At 49.1% G+C, this 20,279-nt stretch overlaps 2 protein-coding genes across 3 annotated transcripts in view; one reads left to right on the top strand and one right to left on the bottom strand.

Moving 5' to 3' along the window:
* Window positions 1–20,279, top strand: part of LOC148218027 (uncharacterized) — a 775,474-nt gene that overhangs the window by 18,891 nt on the left and 736,304 nt on the right. The window contains 1 exon segment of the mRNA XM_088158035.1: window positions 853–1,045. Within this exon segment, the coding sequence (XP_088014161.1) occupies window positions 853–1,045 (193 nt within the window).
* LOC148218032 (class I histocompatibility antigen, F10 alpha chain-like) lies at window positions 14,173–20,043 on the bottom strand. Of its 2 annotated transcripts, none has more exons than XM_088158154.1 (8): window positions 19,896–20,043; window positions 18,246–18,509; window positions 17,468–17,740; window positions 16,478–16,750; window positions 16,278–16,385; window positions 16,144–16,179; window positions 15,993–16,024; window positions 14,173–14,589 (listed from the first exon to the last, which is right to left on the bottom strand). In XM_088158154.1, exons 1-7 carry the CDS (start codon window positions 19,966–19,968, stop codon window positions 15,999–16,001), a joined length of 1,053 nt encoding a protein of 350 aa, XP_088014280.1. In that variant the 5' UTR covers window positions 19,969–20,043; the 3' UTR covers window positions 14,173–14,589; window positions 15,993–15,998. The 2 variants fall into 2 exon arrangements, with proteins under 2 accessions (XP_088014280.1, XP_088014281.1); XM_088158155.1 differs by having other exon boundaries at window positions 14,173–14,575.

Below are 20,279 nucleotides of genomic sequence, written 5' to 3'. Positions count from 1 at the left end.
CAGTGTTCTTTTCCACAACCCATCCTTCCTCCAGGAAGATATCTTCTGTTAATGGGCCATTGAGTGCCACTGCATGACTGATAAAATTCCATCATCCCATTGGGAGATGCTCCAGCCGGGGGGAGGAGCCAAGCCTGTCCTACCTAGATAAAATCTGAGCTTTGGAACACCAAGGCAGCCCTTACCCACTGGTTTCCAGAGGACAAGAGCTACCAGACCTTTCTACAGCATCACTGCTTCAACAAGACCACTTCATCGGGACTGCTACCACCACCCTAACTAGCGGGGAGTCAGGTTGTATTCTGATTCTGTCAGGTGTTTTCTTTTCTACTGTTGCATGTATTTTAATTCTCTTCTCTTTTTTCCTATAAAACTGTATTTCTGACTTGGAGTCTCTCACTGGTTTTGCTTTCAAACCAGCACAATTTTGGAGGGGATTTTGGCTGAATCTTGATATTTGGGGAGTTTTTGATCCGTGTGTTAAAGTTTGGAGGATTTTGGATGGGAATCTTGGTGTTTGGGAGGTTATTACAGACATAAAATGCTCAATGACTTCCAGTGATGAACTTGGTCAAGGAGGAGCACCCAGTTTATGGAGCTCTCTTCTTGTTATTTCCCCCTAAACCAGGAATTTTCATTCCCCAGGTGTGCGCAGATGGAGGAGGCAGAAAAGCCCCAGAGATCTCTCAGGAGGAGGGGCTGCAAACCCAGCCCAGGGAGCTGCGAGGAGGAAAGACCCTCCCTGAGCCGGGAAGGCGGCCGGAGATCCAGGCAGAGCTCAGAGCTGGTGGAGAAGCCTCCTGGAGGGGAGAAGCCCCACAAGTGCTTGGAATGTGGGAAGGGTTTCAGGTGGAGCTCCCATCTGATCCAGCACCAGGTGGTCCACACTGGGGAGAAGCCCTATGAGTGTGGACAATGTGGGAAGAGCTTCAGAGACAGGTCCCATCTGATCCGGCACCAAAGGATCCACACTGGGGAAAAGCCCTACGAGTGTGGGAAATGTGGGAAGAGCTTCACAACGATTTCTCACCTGATGGAGCACCAGGTGATCCACACAAGGGAACGGCCCTACACCTGCTTGGAATGTGGGAAGAGCTTTGGGTGGAGCTCTGACCTGAGAAAACACCAGCGCATCCACACCGGGGAGAGGCCCTACGAGTGTCCTGAGTGTGGGAAGAGCTTCTCACAGAGCTCTAACTTGACCCAACACCAACGGAATCACCACTAAGGGAAGCCCTGTGAGTCCCCCGAGTGTGGGAAGAGCTTCGTGCTCTGCTCCAGCTCCATCCCCCGTTGGGCAGAGCCCTGGTGGTCCGTGGTCCTGATGATCCCCATTGTGTGGGGGGAAGTTGTTGGAGAGATTTCTCTCTCTTTTCCTTCTGTTGCTATGATTTGGTTGGGAATAAATTCCCTCGCTGTGCCCACGCTGTGTCTGTGTTGCCCATTTTGCTGTTTGGTGTCTTTGCTTGTCCCGTCTTAATCTGATCCTGGAGCTCCTGGTTAAACTCTATCTTCCTTTGCAGCTGGAGGGGCAGGGTCAGAGTGGCTTTGGTGGGTGCCTGGCATCAAGCCAGCATCACCCAGGCCATGGGCACCCCTGAGATCCCAGTGTGGTGATGCATTCCCCCACTCCTAGAGAAAGTGCCCACCCAGACTGAGGTCAAGATGAAACATGGTTATGACTGGAGCCCACTGTCTTGTGACCCTGCCAGCAGAAATCCAAAAGGAGACCTTTGAGCTCTCCTGGGCCACCATGGGCTGTGACCAGCAGTCTCCCTCTGAGGGAGCCTCTCAGAGCCAGCAAACCCTCGGCTTTGCTGTGCCTGGAGGATCACTGAAACACGACGTGTCCTGGGCCCATACCCTCACTGCTCAAGGCCCCATCCTTCGGCCAGTGGGAGATGCAAAAACATCTGAAGGGAGGATTTCACTGAGCTCTCGGGGGAATTGCCTGCACTGACTGTTCCTGTCTGTGTGTGTGCCCCTGCACATATGCTATAGCAAATCTGGGATAAATACAGCTTTCCTAGATGTGGAAGTACCTTGGATATCTAAGGCCTGTATGCCAGGTTTAGTTATAGTTATGAACTTACTTAAATACTTTTGTTATTCTATTGCTAGGTTGTTAAATGTAAGTCATAAGCTAAGTGTTGTTTTTCTATTAAGTTGCTAAGTACAACACGGAAGTTATAGCTATAAGTTAGGTTAAATGCTGTTAAGTGTTACTGCTCTGTTGAATTGTTAAGGTTAAGTTATAAGTTTAGTTAGGTATTAGTTCATTGTTGTACCTCTGTTGGATTGCTGGGGCTAAGGTATAAGTGATAAATTAAGGGAGAAGTTAAAGTGCTGCTTAGTGTTGATTAGGTTTTAGGCCATGTTCCTTTTAATCCTTGCCTGCACTCTCTTTTGTCCCATGCACCTGAACACAGCACACACCCACCCACACTCTCCTTGAGAGTTCTCAGTTCATTTCTGTTTTGGTTGCCTGGATTTTGTTTGGTTTTGTTGTTGCTTGTTTTCCCTTGTTGTGCCTCAGCTGTCCTGTAGGCAGTAGAGTGAATCTTGCCAACAAACATGTGCTTTGTCATTTAGTATTAAATCTGAATTTTGTTCATGCCCTTGTCACCAATTTTTAAGCGATCTTAAATACTCTCATTAATGATGAATGGATAAATGGATTTCAATGGATTTCAATCTCATTCATGACAGCACCACAATGTCCCGCATCACCGAGGGCCCTGACACACGCCCGTGTCACAAAGGGCCACCCCCGGCACCCAAGAGCAGAGGGACAGCCTGGAAGCGGCCCGGAGCAGCCCCGGCCTCGTGGCCTTGTAGCCCCTGGCGTGGCCAGAGCCCTGGGAGGCTTTGGCCACGGTGGGAGCCGGCAGCCCCAGCCCCGGCCTGCAGAGCCCTGGGGCTGCAGCCCGGGCTGGCCGGGGCAGGAGGAATTGGCCGGGCCGGACGTGCCAGGGCCTTGTGGGCAGTGGCTCCGTGTCCCGCGGGAGGCCGGGGACGAGGGGTGTCCCTCAGGGCTGTGCCCGGGCACCGGGGCTCGTCAGTGCCTCGCTCAGTGACACCCAGGGGCACCGAGCGCAGCCTCGGCGCCTTTGCAGGGCACGGGGAGCTGAGCGGGGCAGGGGCACCACGGAAACACCGAGTGCCTGCCCGGGGCAGAGCCGGGGCAAAGCCGGGCTGGAGAGCCGGGAGAGGCTGCTCAGAGCTGGCCCGGGCACTTGGGCACCTGGGAGACAGAGCCCGGCTCTGGGCTGACACTGAGCCCAATACCTGAGAAATCACAGCCGGCTTTTCTAGACACACTTCATTATTTTGTATTTTCTCAACGTAACTTTCTATCTATTTCAATGTTCATTTTACTTTTCTTTTTACCCTTTAGAAATAATTCCATTGTATTTTGTTATGTGTGAGGAGGGATGTGCTGGGAAAGGTTGCAGGTAATGGCGTTTTTTATTCAATATAATTTCAAATCTGAGATGTGACAAGTCCAGACTTTGACTCCAGCAGCAGTGTCTGGTTCCAGACTGCTCTGCTTTTCACAGTGACATCTCAGTTCATTCAAATCCAGCAGTCAAAGCCCTGGAAACACGGAAAAGCTGGGAATGAGGTTGAAGCCCTTGGAGGCTTTGCTGTGTCCGTACATTCCCCATCTCCCCTGGTGTCCGTTCAGCCTCTCCACTCCTGTCCTAGAGCACATTGCTGTACCCAGAGTTCAGTACGTGCTTTTACAGATAGATACATGTGATTATTGTGTACACGATTCTCTTGCAGTGAGTTACTGTGATGGTAATTCCATGATCCTCTGCTTTGTGCCCAAAGAATGGTTATTGTATCTAAACCCCGGCAGCCCGGGAGGGGATGTGTGCGGGGCCGGGGCGGGGAGAGGCTCCTTGTTCATTCCGCGGGCGTTTTGAAGCCTCGCTGCTCGGGTTTTCCGCGGCTCTCTCTGTGCACCGTGGGTTTCTGTTTGGCTGAGAAGCGGTTTTGCCCAAAGCAAACAAAGGATTTTTTTTCCCTTTTCTTGGCTCGGAGAGGCTGCAGGGGCAGCCTTGCCGTGCCTGGAGGCGAACTGAGCAGCTGCTGTGTCGCAGCCCGGGGGCTCCGCGCCGGCAGGAGCGGAGCGGCGCCGCTGCAGCCCAAAGCCGCTGCGAGCCGGGCCGAGCCGGGAGAGAAAACAGCCCGAGGCTTCAGCCCCGCTGCTTCGCCTGCCGGGACCGTGCCCGCGGAGCCCGGCTGGGGAGGAGTTCAAGGGCAGGCGAGCCCCGGGCTTTCCTCTCCTTCGGGACAGCCCCTGGTTGGCTTTTCCCCTGGGGGAGAAGCGGCGCCACCTGTACAATGTGTTGTTGCTGCCCGAAACCCCAAGTAAAACACAAACTGAGTGTCAGTTTATGCGGTGCTTTATTCAGGGCCCAGGGACCTGCGGACTCGCGTCCCAAGTCAGGATCCCTCTGGTTCCCTTTTTAGAGGGTTTTTTATACCCTTTTTACAAATGGTTTATGTGCAGAAGTACACATTCTTCTGTAGATACATTCACCTTGAAGATAGCATTTTGGCGTCATAAATCCTACATGGTTGCTTATCTTAGGACTATAGTGTTCTCTTCCTCAATCTCTCTCTGGCGCCACTGCCTTAGGACTATAGTGTTCTCCCCCTCAATCTCTCTCTTATGCCACTGCCCACCACCAGTACTTTATTTATGTTTATACTTTAACCTTATCACTAACGGTTCTGCATGCTCTTAGCACAGCACATTCTTAAGTTAGTTTCCCAGGGCCTACTCTGGGGACTGCAGTCTTCAAGCCTTAGCATTACTACTACTATTATGGTTTATACACTTTATATTCTAATATTCAGGATTTCTAGTCCATACGGTAACAACTCCCCCCTTTTGAGCATTCTTTAGAGTCTTCTGCAAGGATGCTCAATTCTTCCAAGTGATAGTTTCTAGATATGATGGTGGAGGGTTGTTTCAGGAAGTTGGTTGAATCACTTCTTTTCGAGTCAGGGCCTTCATGATTTGCCGTGTATGTGTTCCTTCTTTAGCAATTATTCCTAAAAGACACCTATACATAATCACAATTACTACAATGATTATTACAATCATTATTCCATTTTGAATAATTGAGGATAACCAACCAGAGACCTGGATTCCTAAAGAACTGAATAAAGCTCCAACCCAATTATGTTCTGCATTCTTTTGTACTTCATGTATGTTTAGTTCAATTCGCTCCAATTGACCTATATCCTTTTCTACTTCCTTTGTGACATTTGGGATATGTACACAACAGTGATCATCCCTTCCTTGTAAATATCCACAAACTCCGTGTTCCTTTAATAAGAGCAGATCTAATGCCATTCTATTCTGGATTGTCATCCTGGTTGTGGCTTGTAATTGTAGATTAAGATCTCTAAATCCCTTTTTTGTTACTGCTGCCAATCTTTCTGTCTGCTCTAGTAATTTATATAACATTTCCCGGTTTCTATATGTAGATACAGGTGCAAATAAAGATTCAAGCATCCAACCGAATTTTACACTTTCCCCCGGCTCGTACCATTCATTCTCTAGATTTACTGCTTCGACTGTCTCAGGGCTTAATCCTCTTTTCATCCTTTTCTCTTGGTCTTCCTTGGTTAATTTGGACTGTTTCCAAAATGGACATAAGGTTGGTATCCCTAACGTTGAGTAATCGGACCACCTATCGGTAAATGTGTAGTCCATTGGCCATGTCCCATTACCCAGACTGAATTTCCGGGGCTTCGTACTGTGGTTGATTGACAATCTTTCCGAGCTCCTTTTAATTCTCCCGTTATTGTATGGTTGTATCTCTGACACTCACATCCCCATTTCAACAACACCCGAACGGGTACTAATCCAATTTGGGATTCTGGGGTATCACAGGTTATGACTTTACTACAGTTCCAACCTGATATTTGGGCTAGTCTGTTGTGGTGCACTGTTTCAGCTTCGAGGGCCCCTGGATATTCCTGTTTTCTTGACCACTCGATACACCAGTGTATTGATCCGATATAACTATAGGGTTCCAGTAGGCTAGGACCCCAAATTGCTTTCCATTGCTCCCACTCTTCTTTCCCTTCTTGACACACTATCTCATGATAATAATCTACTACAGGTTTTCTTCTTTTCTGATTTACTTCAAATGTGCACCACCCAACATTTTTGTATTGACCTATTTCAGTGAATACAGAATTTGGTAATTTTAAACATTCCGATCTTTGCCCTGGGGTTGACCACTGTCTTCCATAGGTATAAACCTCTTCTACTATTCTAGTGCGATTTCGTAGCTCTCTGTGGCATTTCCTCATTCCATTTACTATTTTTGGGGGCATTTCTCCTAATGGGATGATTCCCCACAGTATAGGGTCACTTGCTGCCTTTGGCAAGGGCAAACACGCTGTTATCGCTGTTACATTTTGCATTTTCCCAAAATCCCTAATTAATCCCACTACCAAATTCTCTTGCCCCAATTCCTGTTTCTCATTTTCCATTTCTTTTGCTTGTTGGACCATTCTAGTTGCTCTCATCCTGCAAAGATTCCCTAATTTGAGAGTGCAATTGATTCTCCATGAAGGACCATCCCACATGTCAATTCTCATACTTGTGGGTGTTACTTGTATTGGATAAGAATGCCCTTCTGTCTTAAAACCCTCCACCAAAATTTTTACATCTAAGTTCCCATAATCGAAGCTTTCCCTAATCCATACCATGCATGAAAATTGACCAACCTGGGCTTTTTGCAAGTGTGAGATCATTAGGGTAGTATTACCTTTCTGCTGTTTCATATCCCAAATTGTCACAATTCCTTCTGAAAATACCTTATTTGTAGTGATCAATTTCCATTTCGTCTTTACTTCATCGAATCCAGCTCCCTGGTCATCAGAAAACAAACAGGTTAGATTTACATTTGCCCCTTGTGGTACAATCACTGTTGGTTTAGGGACAGTAACTTTAACAAAGGCATCTCCGATACGAGCAATGCTCAACATTAACATCGCAATCAAGGCCTTGCCCTGAACACCAGTTTTGTGTCGGTTAAAGGTTGGACTTCCCATCGTGATGGGACTTTCTTGATTCGGGTGTAGTGTATCCAATTGTCGATCCCTTGGACATTTACGGCTGTGTATGTAGTCATAATCACTTGTCGGGGACCGTCCCATGTTTCTTTTAGCGGTTCCACATTCCAGTTTTTTATGTAGACTTGGTCTCCAGGCTGTATATCGTGGACGGGATTCTCCAGAGGCAAAGGTCGATTCCACTGCAATGCTCCCCGTAGTGCTGTAAGAGTCTTATTGAGAGACAAAATGTAATTTACCAGTACCTGATCTCCCACCACATTAGGGTCCCCTTTGTAAGTTGCAGCATGATAGGGTTTGCCGTATAAAATTTCATACGGACTTACTCCTACCTTGTCTCTAGGTTTGATTCTGACCCTTAACAGAGCTAAAGGTAATGCTTGAGGCCATTGTATCTTTGCTTCTTGGCAGATTTTCTTAATTTGGCCTTTTAGTGTCTGATTCATTTTTTCTACTTGTCCACTAGACTGAGGTCTCCAAGGTGTATGGAGATTCCATGTTATCCCAAGTACCTTAGCCACTTCTTGCACTATTCCTGCCACAAAATGAGGTCCCCTATCTGAGGACATCCCTAGCGGGATTCCAAACCTAGGGATGATCTCTCGAAGTAAAGTTTTAATCACTTCTTTTGCTTGGTTTGTTCTACATGGGAATGCCTCTGGCCAGCCTGAGAAGGTACATACATAGACTAAAACATACTTATACCCCTGTGCTTTTGGTAATTCTGAAAAATCTATCTGCCAATAATCTCCTGGTTGTGGGCCTATTTGCAATTTTCCCATTTGCACTTGCCTACGTGTCATTGGGTTGTTCTTAATACAAACTGGACACATTGCATTGATCCTTTTGGCCATTGTTAACATCTGATTGGAGATTATTTCTTGTTTTAGAAATTGCACTAAAGCTTCTGCTCCCCAATGGCATTTGTTATGTTCAATTTCTAATATCATTCTCATTATTTTTGTTGGCAATATCACTTGTCCTATGGCAGTTACATACCATCCGGCCGCATTCTTCTTAGCTTGTACTAGCCGTGCTAATTTTTCATCTTCTGGTAGGTATACTGGTACTTCGTCCATGAAAGCTTCCGCAGGGTTGGTACGTGCTGGTAGCAACGCCATTTGGGTCCATACCTCGCGAGCAGCCTGTCTGGCTGCTCTGTCAGCCAGACGATTTCCCTGGAATGCTCTTTCTTCTCCCTGCTGGTGTCCTTTTACATGCATTACTGCCACCGCCTGGGGCTTATGTACTGCTTCCAGTAGTTGCACAATTTGTTCTCGGTGTTTAATTGACGAACCCTGTGAATTTAATAGTCCTCTCTCCTTCCATAATGCCCCATGTACATGTATTACCCCAAATGCATATTTAGAATCAGTCCAAATATTTACTCTTTTCCCTTGACTCAATTCCAAGGCTCGGATGAGGGCTTGGATTTCAGCTTTTTGTGCTGATGTTCCGGGAGCCAAGGCTCTGGCTTCTATAACCTGTCTTAGAGTTACCACTGCATACCCGGCGTACCTGGTTCCATTCTCCACGAAACTAGATCCATCGGTATACAGCTCCCATTCAGGTTCGTCTAAGGGCTCATCCTTTAGATCCTTGCGGGTAGCGTATACCTGTTCGATGGTCTCCACACAGTCGTGTACCAGGTTGCCTTCTTCTTGGGTGGCTCTAAGAAATTCGGCTGGACTGAGATGGTTAGTTACCTTCATTTCAACATCATCATGTTCTCATGTTGCCTGGTATTGCAGCATACGGCTGGAGGAGAGCCAATGCCCCCCTTTTTTTCCAAAACTGCTATTACCATATGTGGGACAAACACTTCCATTTTCTGCCCCATAGTTAGTTTTCTAGCTTCTTGTATCAGAAGCACTGTTGCAGCAACAGCTCTAAGGCAGCCAGGCCATCCAGCGCTTACTGGATCCAGTTGTTTTGAGAAGTATCCCACCGGGCGCTTCCATGTTCCCAATTTTTGTGTCAACACCCCAATCCCCAGTCTTTGCCTCTCATTTACATATAGTTGAAAGGGTTTTGTGAGATCTGGCAGCCCTAATGCAGGTGCCTCTTTTAGAGCTTGCTTCAAGTTCTGAAATGCCTTTTCTTGTATTTTATTCCATTTAAATTCAGGATTCTTGACTGCCTCATACAGAGGTTTTGCTTGTAGTCCAAATTCTGGAATCCACAACCGGCACCACCCTGCCATTCCTAAAAAGGACCTTAACTCTTGTGGATTTCGAGGTGTCGGTATAGCACATATGGCCTGGATCCGGTTCACCCCTAATTTCCGAACTCCTTGTGATATCTCGCATCCCAAATAAATGACTTGTGTTCTTACCAGCTGGGCCTTTTCTTTTGACACTCGGTATCCAGCTTGTCCGAGCATGTTGAGGAGTTCAATGCTGAGTCTTCGACAGATGTCTTCTTCTGTTGAGGCTAGAAAAATATCATCTACGTACTGTAAAAGAATAAATGAGGAAGGTGACTCCTTTACCTGAGTTAGTCTCCATTCTTCTAGTTCCCGGGCTAATTGGTTTCCGAAGATGGTTGGAGAATTCTTGAATCCTTGTGGTAAGCGTGTCCAGGTGAGCTGTCTTTTCCGTCCTGTAGCAGGATTTTCCCATTCGAAAGCAAAAATTTTCCTACTTTCAAATGCCAAAGGGATACAGAAGAATGCATCTTTCAAGTCAATTACTGTGAACCATTTAAATATCTCCGAGACAGCTGTTAGCAATGTATATGGATTTGCTACTACTGGATGAATATCCTTTGTTATACTATTGATTGCCCTCAGATCTTGAACTATCCTGTACTTGCCATTGGACTTCTTTACCGGAAATATGGGGGTATTGAATTCTGATTCACATTCCTGTAATATCCCTAAACTGACAAACTGATCTATTAAGGGTGCTACTCCTTTCCGAGCCTCTAGTTTCAGAGGATACTGCCTTATCCGTACGGGTTGTGCTCCTTCCTTCAATTCCACAACTACCGGTTGTGCTGCTTTTGATTTTCCAGGAATCCCTGTTTCCCATACCCATGGTACCACAGCCTGTTCTATTTCTGTGGGGATTTCTGTTGCCTCTACTTCTTTCACTGTAAATAATTTAGCTATATTATCTTCTGGAATTTCTAATTTTACTCTTCCTTTTTCAAAGATTATTTTTGCCTCTAACATTGATAACAAATCCCTCCCCATTAGTGATTCTGGGCTATTTGGCATGTATAAAAATTGATGATCAAATTCTTTCCCCCCAAACTTTATATCCAACGGACGTAAAAATGCCCTTTCTTCCACCTGTCCTGTAACCCCTACCACCCGAATGGTAGAATCACTTAGAGGTCCTAATTTGGTGTTAATTGCAGAATATGTAGCCCCCGTATCTACTCTAAATTCCAATGGTTCCCCGTCTACTTCTAAGACTACCTTCAGGTCCCGATCTAGTCAGCTTTGATTCTGGTAGCTTCCCATCATAGAGGCTTGGGTGTCACCTTGTGGCCCCCCCCGAACTGCACGTGAATTATTTATCAACCCCTCCCCGCTATTCAGCCCGAATCCCATACCTTGATTAAGTGGACATTCGTTTTTCCAGTGTCCTCTGTTCTTGCACAAGGCACACTGATCCAATCCCAATCTCATTTTTCCTTGTCCCATTTGTAATTGGTTTGGGAATCCCCTTCCACCCATCGAAATTCCTCCCCTAGCCATTCCTCGCCCCCGTCCGCGCCCCCGGCCACCTCCCCACATACCATTCCCCGTTATCTGCTGTAGTACTGCCAACATACTAGCTTGTTGTTTCTTAGCAGTCTCTTTTTCCCTATTATTATATACCTTCCACGCAACTTCTAAAAGTTTATCCAAATTCCGTGTATATTCCCCTTCTAATTTCTGCAACTTTTTCCGAATATCCTCTTGGGATTGTCCCATAAAAATTAAAGCTAGCTGCAATTTCCCTGATTCCCCTTCAATTTCTAAACTGGTATATTTTCGAGCAGTTTCCTTAAGCCTTTCTAAGAAAGCTGACGGGGACTCATTTTTCTCCTGCCTTACTGAATACAACTTGGACCAGTTTAACGTCTTAGGTATCCCGCTCCGTATTCCTTCTACCAACAATTCTTGATAAGCCTTAAGTCTATGGTAACCCCCTGTTGAATTAACATTCCACTTTGGATCCTCCCGCGGCACCAAATCATTTAATGTACCGTCCGCTATTTGCAACCTAATAATTTCTCGTGCCTTTTCCCTCATAGCTTTAAACACCATCTCTTTCTCAGTAGAGTCCATTATTGTATCCAGTAAGACTTGTAAATCATTCCAGTCTGGATTTTGTGTTTTAATCACCATTTTCACTACCCTTGCCGCCCGTTCAGGATCCTCCCGATAAGCCCCCACAGACTGCTTCCAAATTAACAAATCATTAGGAGAAAAAGGAACTTTCACCATTACTCGTTCCCCGTGGGGTCCAACCGCTTCCCACAACGGAGCCATCAATTGTGCACCCCTTTTTCCCTTCTTCTCCTGCCCGCTACGGGTCCTTTCACATAGAGGAGTACGCGGCTTATCAACGACTTTTCCTTTCTCTAAATCCCCCCCCTTTTCTTCCTCATTCACCTCTTCGTCCGACTCACTCGGTTCACTCTCCTCCAGGGGAGGGACACTAGGTGCTACCAACAGAGAAACATCCTCCTCAGGGTCTGACAACTTAACAGAATACTCCTTCCCTTTCTGCCACCCTTTGCAGCCCGCACAACCATCTGTTGCTGTTTTTAAGACCATAATGCCACACTCTTTCTGCCATTCTCGCTTATTTTTCAAACAATAAAACAAATCAAGATAGGGAATTTCTTCCCATTTCTCATTATTTTGTAAGAAGTGCATAAGAGGAGTTATAATATCAGGATTTAGAGTACCATTTCGGGGCCATTGCATACCCTCAGGTTCGTAGTGGGGCCACACATGATTACAAAAATCAATCAATTTCTTTTTACTCAGTTCTTCACCAAAATTCCCCACCTTCCAATGTTGCAACAGCCCAAGGGTGAATCATTCGGAATTTCCATCCCCGAACTAGCCAGAACTTTAAAGGTTTTAAAAGGCATCATAACACTCACACTCACACACTTTACTATTATTTCCACACTCACACACCCTTTACCACAATTCTTGCCTTTCTCGTCGCCGCGAGTGGCAAGTGCTGGATCTGCGCAATCACTGTTGCGTCTGACGACCAGCGCCTAGGCTTCCTTTTCCACAACCTTTAAGACGTCCTTTGCCCCCGGTGCGGGATCACCGTCCCGTCTTAATCGGCGGGCTTTCCCTTTCAATAAAGAATAAAGCACCTTGCGGGCTTACCTCACAGTCGTCCGTCAGGCGCGGGGTCGGGCACGGGTTGATGTCTCCCCAGAAATCACCTGGTGCCGGCGTGGAGTAGATCAGCTCGCGAACCGCCCCTGCCGCCCCCGGAGTCCTGCCGCGGTCGCCAAAACTGCTGCCCAAAACCCCAAGTAAAACACAAACTAACAGAGTGTCAGTTTATGTGGTGCTTTATTCAGGGCCCGGGGACCTGCGGACTCGCGTCCCAAGTCAGGATCCCTCTGGTTCCCTTTTTAGAGGGTTTTTTATACCCTTTTACAAATGGTTTATGTGCAGAAGTACACATTCTTCTATAGATACATTCACCTTGAAGATAGCATTTTGGCGTCATAAATCTTACATGGTTGCTTATCTTAGGACTATAGTGTTCTCCCCCTCAATCTCTCTCTGGCGCCACTGCCCACCACCAGTACTTTATTTATGTTTATACTTTAACCTTATCACTAACGGTTCTGCATGCTCTTAGCACAGCACATTCTTAAGTTAGTTTCCCAGGGCCTACTCTGGGGACTGCAGTCTTCAAGCCTTAGCATTACTACTACTATTATGGTTTATACACTTTATATTCTAATATTCAGGATTTCTAGTCCATACGGTAACAGTTAGAGAGTCATTGTCCCTGAACATATCTGTTTTAATGATTCAACAGGAGCCATGTTTAGATAAGGGGCTGCAAATGGGAGAAATATAGCCATGACTATGTGCCACCCAAACTAGGGTAAGCTCGACCACATGGTGCCACCCAGTGAAGTTTCTGCATTCAGCACACACAAAAAATGAGATCACTCAAGAACTGTTCTTTTTTCACCCCTTTCTCTCGATGCTGTCGGGCCCAATGTTGGGCACCAAAATTTCTTTCAGTTTGAAAGACATGTGTTTGCTAGGGAAGGCAGGACTCTCCCTCGGACTGGAAAATGTAAACCCCCTCCCTTTGAATTATTATAATTTTGAAATTAAGGGGGTTTTAATCGAAGATATGAGATAGGAATAACAGTTTCTTACTGGTATGTATAACAAGGCAAGGAAACAACAACTATGGAATTAATAACAAACAGAACCAGGGAGCCTGTGACAGCATTTCTGGCCGAGATGGGAAAGGATGGAGGAGAGGATTTGCTTCTCAAAGCCCTGGGGCAGTCAATCCCAGTGCCCCTGCCGGACTCTGAAAAGCACTAAGCTAGAACAGCAGATATGAACAGAAGATGTTGGGCTGGTGGACGAGATGTATCAGAGAATTTTTCGGCAGTAGTTCGAATCTCAGGACGTCCCAGCAGGGCAGGGCAGGGCGGGGCTTCAGCGCAGAGAAACTCAGAGCAGCGCTGAAGGAGCAGCGGGCAGCGGCAGCTGGGTGTGAGCAGAGGGTGATCGGTGCCTCTTTTAGTGAGGAAGGGGTTAATAAGGCCTTAGGTCAGTGGCTGCTCTTACGAGCAGAGGCTCACCCCAGAGGAGAAGGAGCAGCAGCTCTGTGCTGGGTCATGGGGACTTCCTCTCCTTAAGCAAGAGCAGCTCCAAACGTGTCTTCCAAAACCCAAAGCCTTGAGTAGCTGCCCACCCCCGCCCTCCTTTTTACCTGGGCCAGGCCAACCTTTTGTTTTCTCAAGCACCAACAAGTAGCTGCAGTTAGAATTATCTAGCAATTAATGGGAAAAATTCTATAGGTAAGAAGAAACAAAAGGAAAGAAAGCTAACCCTTAACAATAGATAAATATCTTAACTATTAGATAAATATCTAACAGTAGTAATGTCTTGAATAGTCGGCTATCATGCAAAAAAGAATCATGATTATTACAAACAGTTCTTTAGGCACAGAAGAGGAATAATTTAAAACATGTTTTCATCTGCATCAGTCTCTGAATTTTCAGTTGTTTCCGGAGCAGAACCCTTCTTAACTCTGGAGCAGTGAGTCCAGGGTCCTTTGCCAGCAACTTTGACTGAGGTGAGGGTGGTCAGCAGGACTTGGAATGGTCCTCTCCACTTGGCTTGTAGAGGATCACTGTCCCACCACTTCACATAGACCCAGTGTCCAGGCTGGAAGGGATGTGCAGGTGTGTCCAGTCCTATGGGTCTGGATAGCAGGATGTAATTCTGGAGCTTCTGCAACATGGAACCTAAAGCCATTAGATATCTCTGTAAATCCAGTTTCCCCTCCATGTGAATTTAACCTGGAACACGTGGAATCTGATATGGCTGCCTGTTGTAATGCAATGGGGGTTTTTCCCTTTGTGACAGCTTCACCAGCCTGACCGGGTTACAGCGTGGCTAATAATAATAATAATAATAATAATAATAATAATAATAAGAATAAGAAGAATAAGAATAAGAATAAGAATAAGAAGAATAAGAATAAGAAGAATAAGAATAAGAATAAGAATAAGAAGAAGAAGAAGAAGAAGAAGAAGAAGAAGAAGAAGAAGAAGAAGAAGAAGAAGAAGAAGAAGAAGAAGAAGAAGAAGAAGAAGAAGAAGAAGAAGAAGAAGAAGAAGAAGAAGAAGAAGAAGAAGAAGAAGAAGAAGAAGAAGAAGAAGAAGAAGAAGAAGAAGAAGAAGAAGAAAAGAAGAAGAAGAAGAAGAAGAAGAAGAAGAAGAAGAAGAAGAAGAAGAAGAAGAAGAAGAAGAAGAAGAAGCAGCAGCAGCGGGATGGGAATGATGGTGCCTGTGATATCCTTTTAATCCATTTGTGAACATGTGATCTGAGAGGCTGCATCCAAAGACCAGGGGGAGGGATATACACAGGGATACCCGAGGGCAAAGGTCCAAAGACAAATGAGAATTAGGGACGTGCCTAGGCATGCCTGACATGTCCTTACAAAGCCCATGGTTTTAGGCTAAAGCCTCTGCATCTGCAGGGCAGGGGCCAGACCTCATGTCTAAGGCCTTGCTTTTTAACAGCCTGCCTCCCAAGGTCTTAAATTTGTGCTTTCTTTATAGGGAATTTGGGCTAAATCCCAGTCCATCTCAGCCAAATCGACTACCACAGGAAGGGGCTGGATCCAGCTCTGGGGATTGCTCAGGCAGTGATTCCTGCCGGGATGAGAGAGGGTCATGGTGTCACCCTGTCCCTGTCCCCATCCCGCAGGATGGACCTTGCTGGAGCCCATGGAGAGCGGGAGCTGCTCCGGAATTCCACCTGATCCTGCCTCAAACTTGCTCCATCCATCCAACTGATCCTGCTCTGGAACACCTCCCTGATCCCACTTCATCCATCCCACACCAATCCTGTTCCATCCATTCCACGTAATCCCGCCCCACCCATCCTGTCCCAATCCCTCTCTGGAATTCCAACCAATCCTGCCCCATCCATCTCACACAAATCCTGCCCCATCCACCCTGCACCAATCCTGCCCCATCCATCCCACCTGATCCCGCTCCAGAATCCAGCTGTGATCCCACTCCACAATTCCATCTGATCCTGTTCTGGACCCCTACTCTGATCCAGAATCCCTCCCTGATCCCAATCAGTCCAATCCTGCCCTGATCCCTCTCTGGAATCCCACCCTCATCCCGCTCCATACCTGTGGTCAGGCTGTTGTTCCCACATCATTTCCTGCAGAAAGAGAAGATCCATGAGATTCTAGCACGGATCACACACCAGGATTAACCCCAGGATCCATCCTGGGATCTGCACAGAGGGGATCCAGAGCTGGATCCACCACTGGTACTCACTGGCTGCCATGCTGTATTCATTCCTGTCCCTCCTCCCTGTGGAGAAACAGTGGGATCAGCGTTGGTGGCACAGGATTCCCAGAACAGTGCCAGGTGGATCCATGCCCCTTCCCAGCCCCCATCCCGTGCGTTACCGGATTGGCGCTTCCAGATGACAAATCCAATGAGGACAATGAGGATGATGATGGCAGTGATGATGGACACAGCGACCACCACAGTGAGATTCCTGCCAGCTGTCGGCTCTGGGAAACGAGGGATGGTGAGCAGGGGGAGGGGAATCCCCATTTGAGCATTCCAAATTCCCAATTCCCACATTCCACATTCCCAGCCTCACCCCAAGCGTAGATCCCAGGCCCCGACATTCCGGGATGCTCCACCCGGCACCGGTACTGCTCCCGCTCCTCCGGCCGCGCCTCGATCCTGGCCCAGGTGTGGAAGGTGCCGTCACTGTTGGGAATGATCCCGCCCCACTCCGTCTCCTGATCCCAGATTTCATCCCCCTTCATCCAGTTGACTGCGATGGAGCTGGGGTAGAATCCGTACGCGTGGCAGGACAAGATCAGCGTCCCGTGTTCCTCTTTTCCAGACACATGGACATCAGGGGGCTCTGGAATGGGATAACGGTGAGAGACATCCATGGAATTCCACGGGAATGGGATGAGGGTGAGATCTAACCATGGAATTCCCACTTGAATGGGATGGGGGTGAGACCTGTCCCTCGAATTCCCACTGGAATGGGATGGGGATGTCATCTCCCCATGGAATTTCCACTGGTATGAGATGGAGAAGAGATCTGCCAATGGAATTCCCACTGTATTAGGATGAGAGAGAGATCTGCCAATGGAATTCTATGGGAATGGGATGGGGTGACCTCTACTCATGGAATTCTCACAGGAATGGGATAAGGGTGAGATCTGGACATGGAATTCCCAGTAAAACGAGATGGAGGAGACATGTGCCCCTGGAATTCCCACTGGAAATGGATGGGGTACAATCTGCCCATGGAATTCGGATTGGAATGGGATGGGGTTGAAATCTGCCCCTGGAATTCCATGGAATGGGACAGGGGTGAGATCTGCCCATGGATTTCCCACTTGAATGGGATGGGGATGAGATCTGTTCCTGAATTCCCACTGGAATGGGATGGGGGTGAGATCTGTCCGTGGAATTCCCACTGGAATGGCATGGGGGTGAGATCTGCCTCAGGAATTCCAACTGGAATGGGATGGGGGTGAGATCTGCCCATGGAATTCCCACTAGAATTCCCATGTTCCCAAATCCTCCATTCCCAAATCCCACATTCCCACAGGAATTCTGCTCCCACCTTTGCGGTCCAGCTCCTTCTGCCCATATCCGATGTATTTCTTGAGCCATTCCTGGCATTCGTCTTCCAGGTAATTGATCCACACCTCTGCCACGTTCTCATGCTCCCAGCGCCTCCTGGTGATCTCAGCAGCGCTGTCGGCCGCCACAAATCTCCTGGATCTCAGGTCAAAGGAGATGTAATCCCGCCCATCGTAGCCATCCTGGAAGGATCCATGGATGCTCCCGTTGGACAGGAGGTCACAGCCGTAAACTCGTAACTTTGTGTGAAGACCTGCAGGGATTGTACCCACAGAGACCCATGGAATTGTATCCCAGCCCCACAGAGCCCCATTCCAGCCCTATGGAGCGCCAGAGTCTGATGGAGACCCACAGAGCCTCATCCCAGCCCCATAGAGCCCCATCCCAACCCATGGATCCCAACCTAACCCCACAGATCCCAGCCCAACCCCATGGATCCATGTCCCCATTCACACCCATGGATCACAAGATATCCCATACCTGCCTAATGGATCCCCATCTCAGCCCCTTTGGTGACCTGTGAATTCACATTCAAGCCCTATGGATCCACACCCCAGCCCCACAGATCCCATCTCAGTCCCTTGGATCCCCATCCCAACCCACAGATCCCATCCCAGCCCCATGGATCCCACCTCAGCCCCAAGGATCCCCATCCCATCCCAACCCATAGATCTATCCCAGCCCCATAAATCCCAGGCCCACAGTTCCCACCCCAGCCACACATATCCCATCCCAGCCCCACTGATCCCCCCACTCACCCCTGCTCTGGTTGTACCGGCTCCTTGCTGTCTCCAGGTCCCTCGCATCCATGTGCTGGTTCTGCTCACAGATCTGGGTCTGGCTATCCCAATATCCCGGCTCGGCTCCGTCCTTTATCCACTGTGTCAGCGGCTCCACCCGGCCCCGCTCGCTGTCACAGCGTGTGAAGGGGATCCCATCCACAAACCCCATGGACATGAACTGGGGGATCCCCGGGCTGGGCTCCGACACGGCCACGTGCAGGTAACGCAGGGAGTGGAGAACTGGGAGGACACGGAGATTTGGGGGCGTTGAGAGAGTTATGGATCAATGAAAGAGGAACTGGGATAGTCGGGAAGGGGTGCATGGGGTTCCAGTGTCCAGGAACGGGCGCTCAGGGGACGCCTAGTATGAAGGAAAGGGGAATACAAGGATTGGGACAGGTGGGATGGAGGTTTCAAGGGATTCCTGTGCCGAGGAAAGAAGTCCAGGGGTCCCCAGTGCCAAGGAAAGAGGAGTCAGAAGGCAGGGTGAGCCGGGATGGATGGAATGGGAGTCTCAGCGGTCTTTGATGTAGAGGGAACAGGGAGCTGGGGACTAAAAAAATCACGAATGCGGGTCCAGGGGGGTCTCAGGGTCAAGGAAAAGGGGAGTCTGGAAAAGGGAAAGGTGGGATGGATGGGAAAGGGGGTGCAGGAGGGAAATGGTACGGGATAAGGGAGTGCAGGGGGGTCCCAGTGCCCAGGGGGTGTCAGGGGGTGTCAGGGGGTCTCAGAGACCAGAATCCTCCCTGGGAACCTCCACGACCCCCCAGGGACCTTCCTGGAGCCCCTGGGACCCCCTGCAGGAGGAGCAGGGGATGAAGAACTGGGGGGTGCAGAGACTGGGGTGGCAGGAAGCAGAACGGGGAGAGCCAGGAAAGCTGGGAAGGGTCTAAGGTTCAAGGAAAGGACTGGGAGAGGCGGGATGGGGGATCCAGGGGGTCCCTGTGCCCAGGAAAGAGGGTCCAGAGGTCCCCGATGTTGAGGGAAAGGGGGCCCTGGGAGCTGAGAAGGACAGGAATGGGGGGCCAGGGGGTCCCTGGTTCACGGGAAAGGGGGGTCTGGGGCTGGGAGAGGCGAGCGGATCCTGAAGGCGCAGCCTGGGAGATGAGAAAAAGACCGAGGGAGAGCGGTGGGGGAGGGGATGGGGGAAAGAAAGAATTCCAGGGAGTTCATCTGAGTCCCACTGGATCCCCGCAGCGACCCTCCTGATAGCCCTGGGACGCCCGGGACCCTCTGGGACGCCGTTTCGGGAAGCGGCGGGAGTGGGAAACGGGGGGGACACGGAAAGCTGGGAATTCTGGGGGGTCCAAAGGTCATGGAAAAGGGCGAGACTGGGGTCTGGGAAAAGCGGGATGCTCGAAAAGGGGGTGCAGGAGGGTCCTAGCCCGGAAATGGAGATTCAGGGGTATCTCAGTACCCAGGAAAGCATGTTCAGGGGGGTCTCGGTACCACATAAGGGTGTACGGGAGGGTCCTGGTGCTGGGGAAGAGGATGGGGGCGTCACAGAAGCCAAAATGGAGCTAAGGGGACAGGGGGGATCCCGTGCCCGGGAACGAAGGCTTAGAGGGTTCTCGGTGGCTGGAAATGAATGTTCAGGAGGGTCGCGGTTTCGGGGGTCCCACTCACCTCTCGTCGCGGCCCCCGGCTCCCGGAGCCCCAGGAGCCCCAAGAGCAGCCCCAGAGCCAGCGCTGGAGCCATCGTTCTGCTCCGCTGCGGGCCCGCCCGGCCCCGGCCCCAGAGCCGCCTCCGGCCCCAGAGCCGCCTCCGGCCCCGCCCCCAGAGCCGCCTCCGGCCCCGCCATTGGCGCTGCTATTTCCTTCCCACCAATGGTAACTCCATTCTATGTGACGTCATCGGTTGCCGGGTAGATCCCGGTCTCTCAGGTTGGGACGCGGAAGCGAAAGAGACCGAGGGAGCGCGGAGGCGGGCAGGGGACGGCACGGACGCCTGCTGCACTGGGGCGGGGCTTGTCCCCTCTCTGCCCAATCAGCGCGCGGGAACGAGGAGTG

The sequence above is a fragment of the Sturnus vulgaris genome, unplaced genomic scaffold, assembly GCF_052056855.1.
Source record: "Sturnus vulgaris isolate bStuVul1 unplaced genomic scaffold, bStuVul1.hap1 Scaffold_195, whole genome shotgun sequence".
Lineage (NCBI taxonomy): Eukaryota > Metazoa > Chordata > Aves > Passeriformes > Sturnidae > Sturnus > Sturnus vulgaris.
Note: the sequence above shows the minus strand (reverse complement) of the source record. Positions and strands in the feature narration are given on the sequence as shown.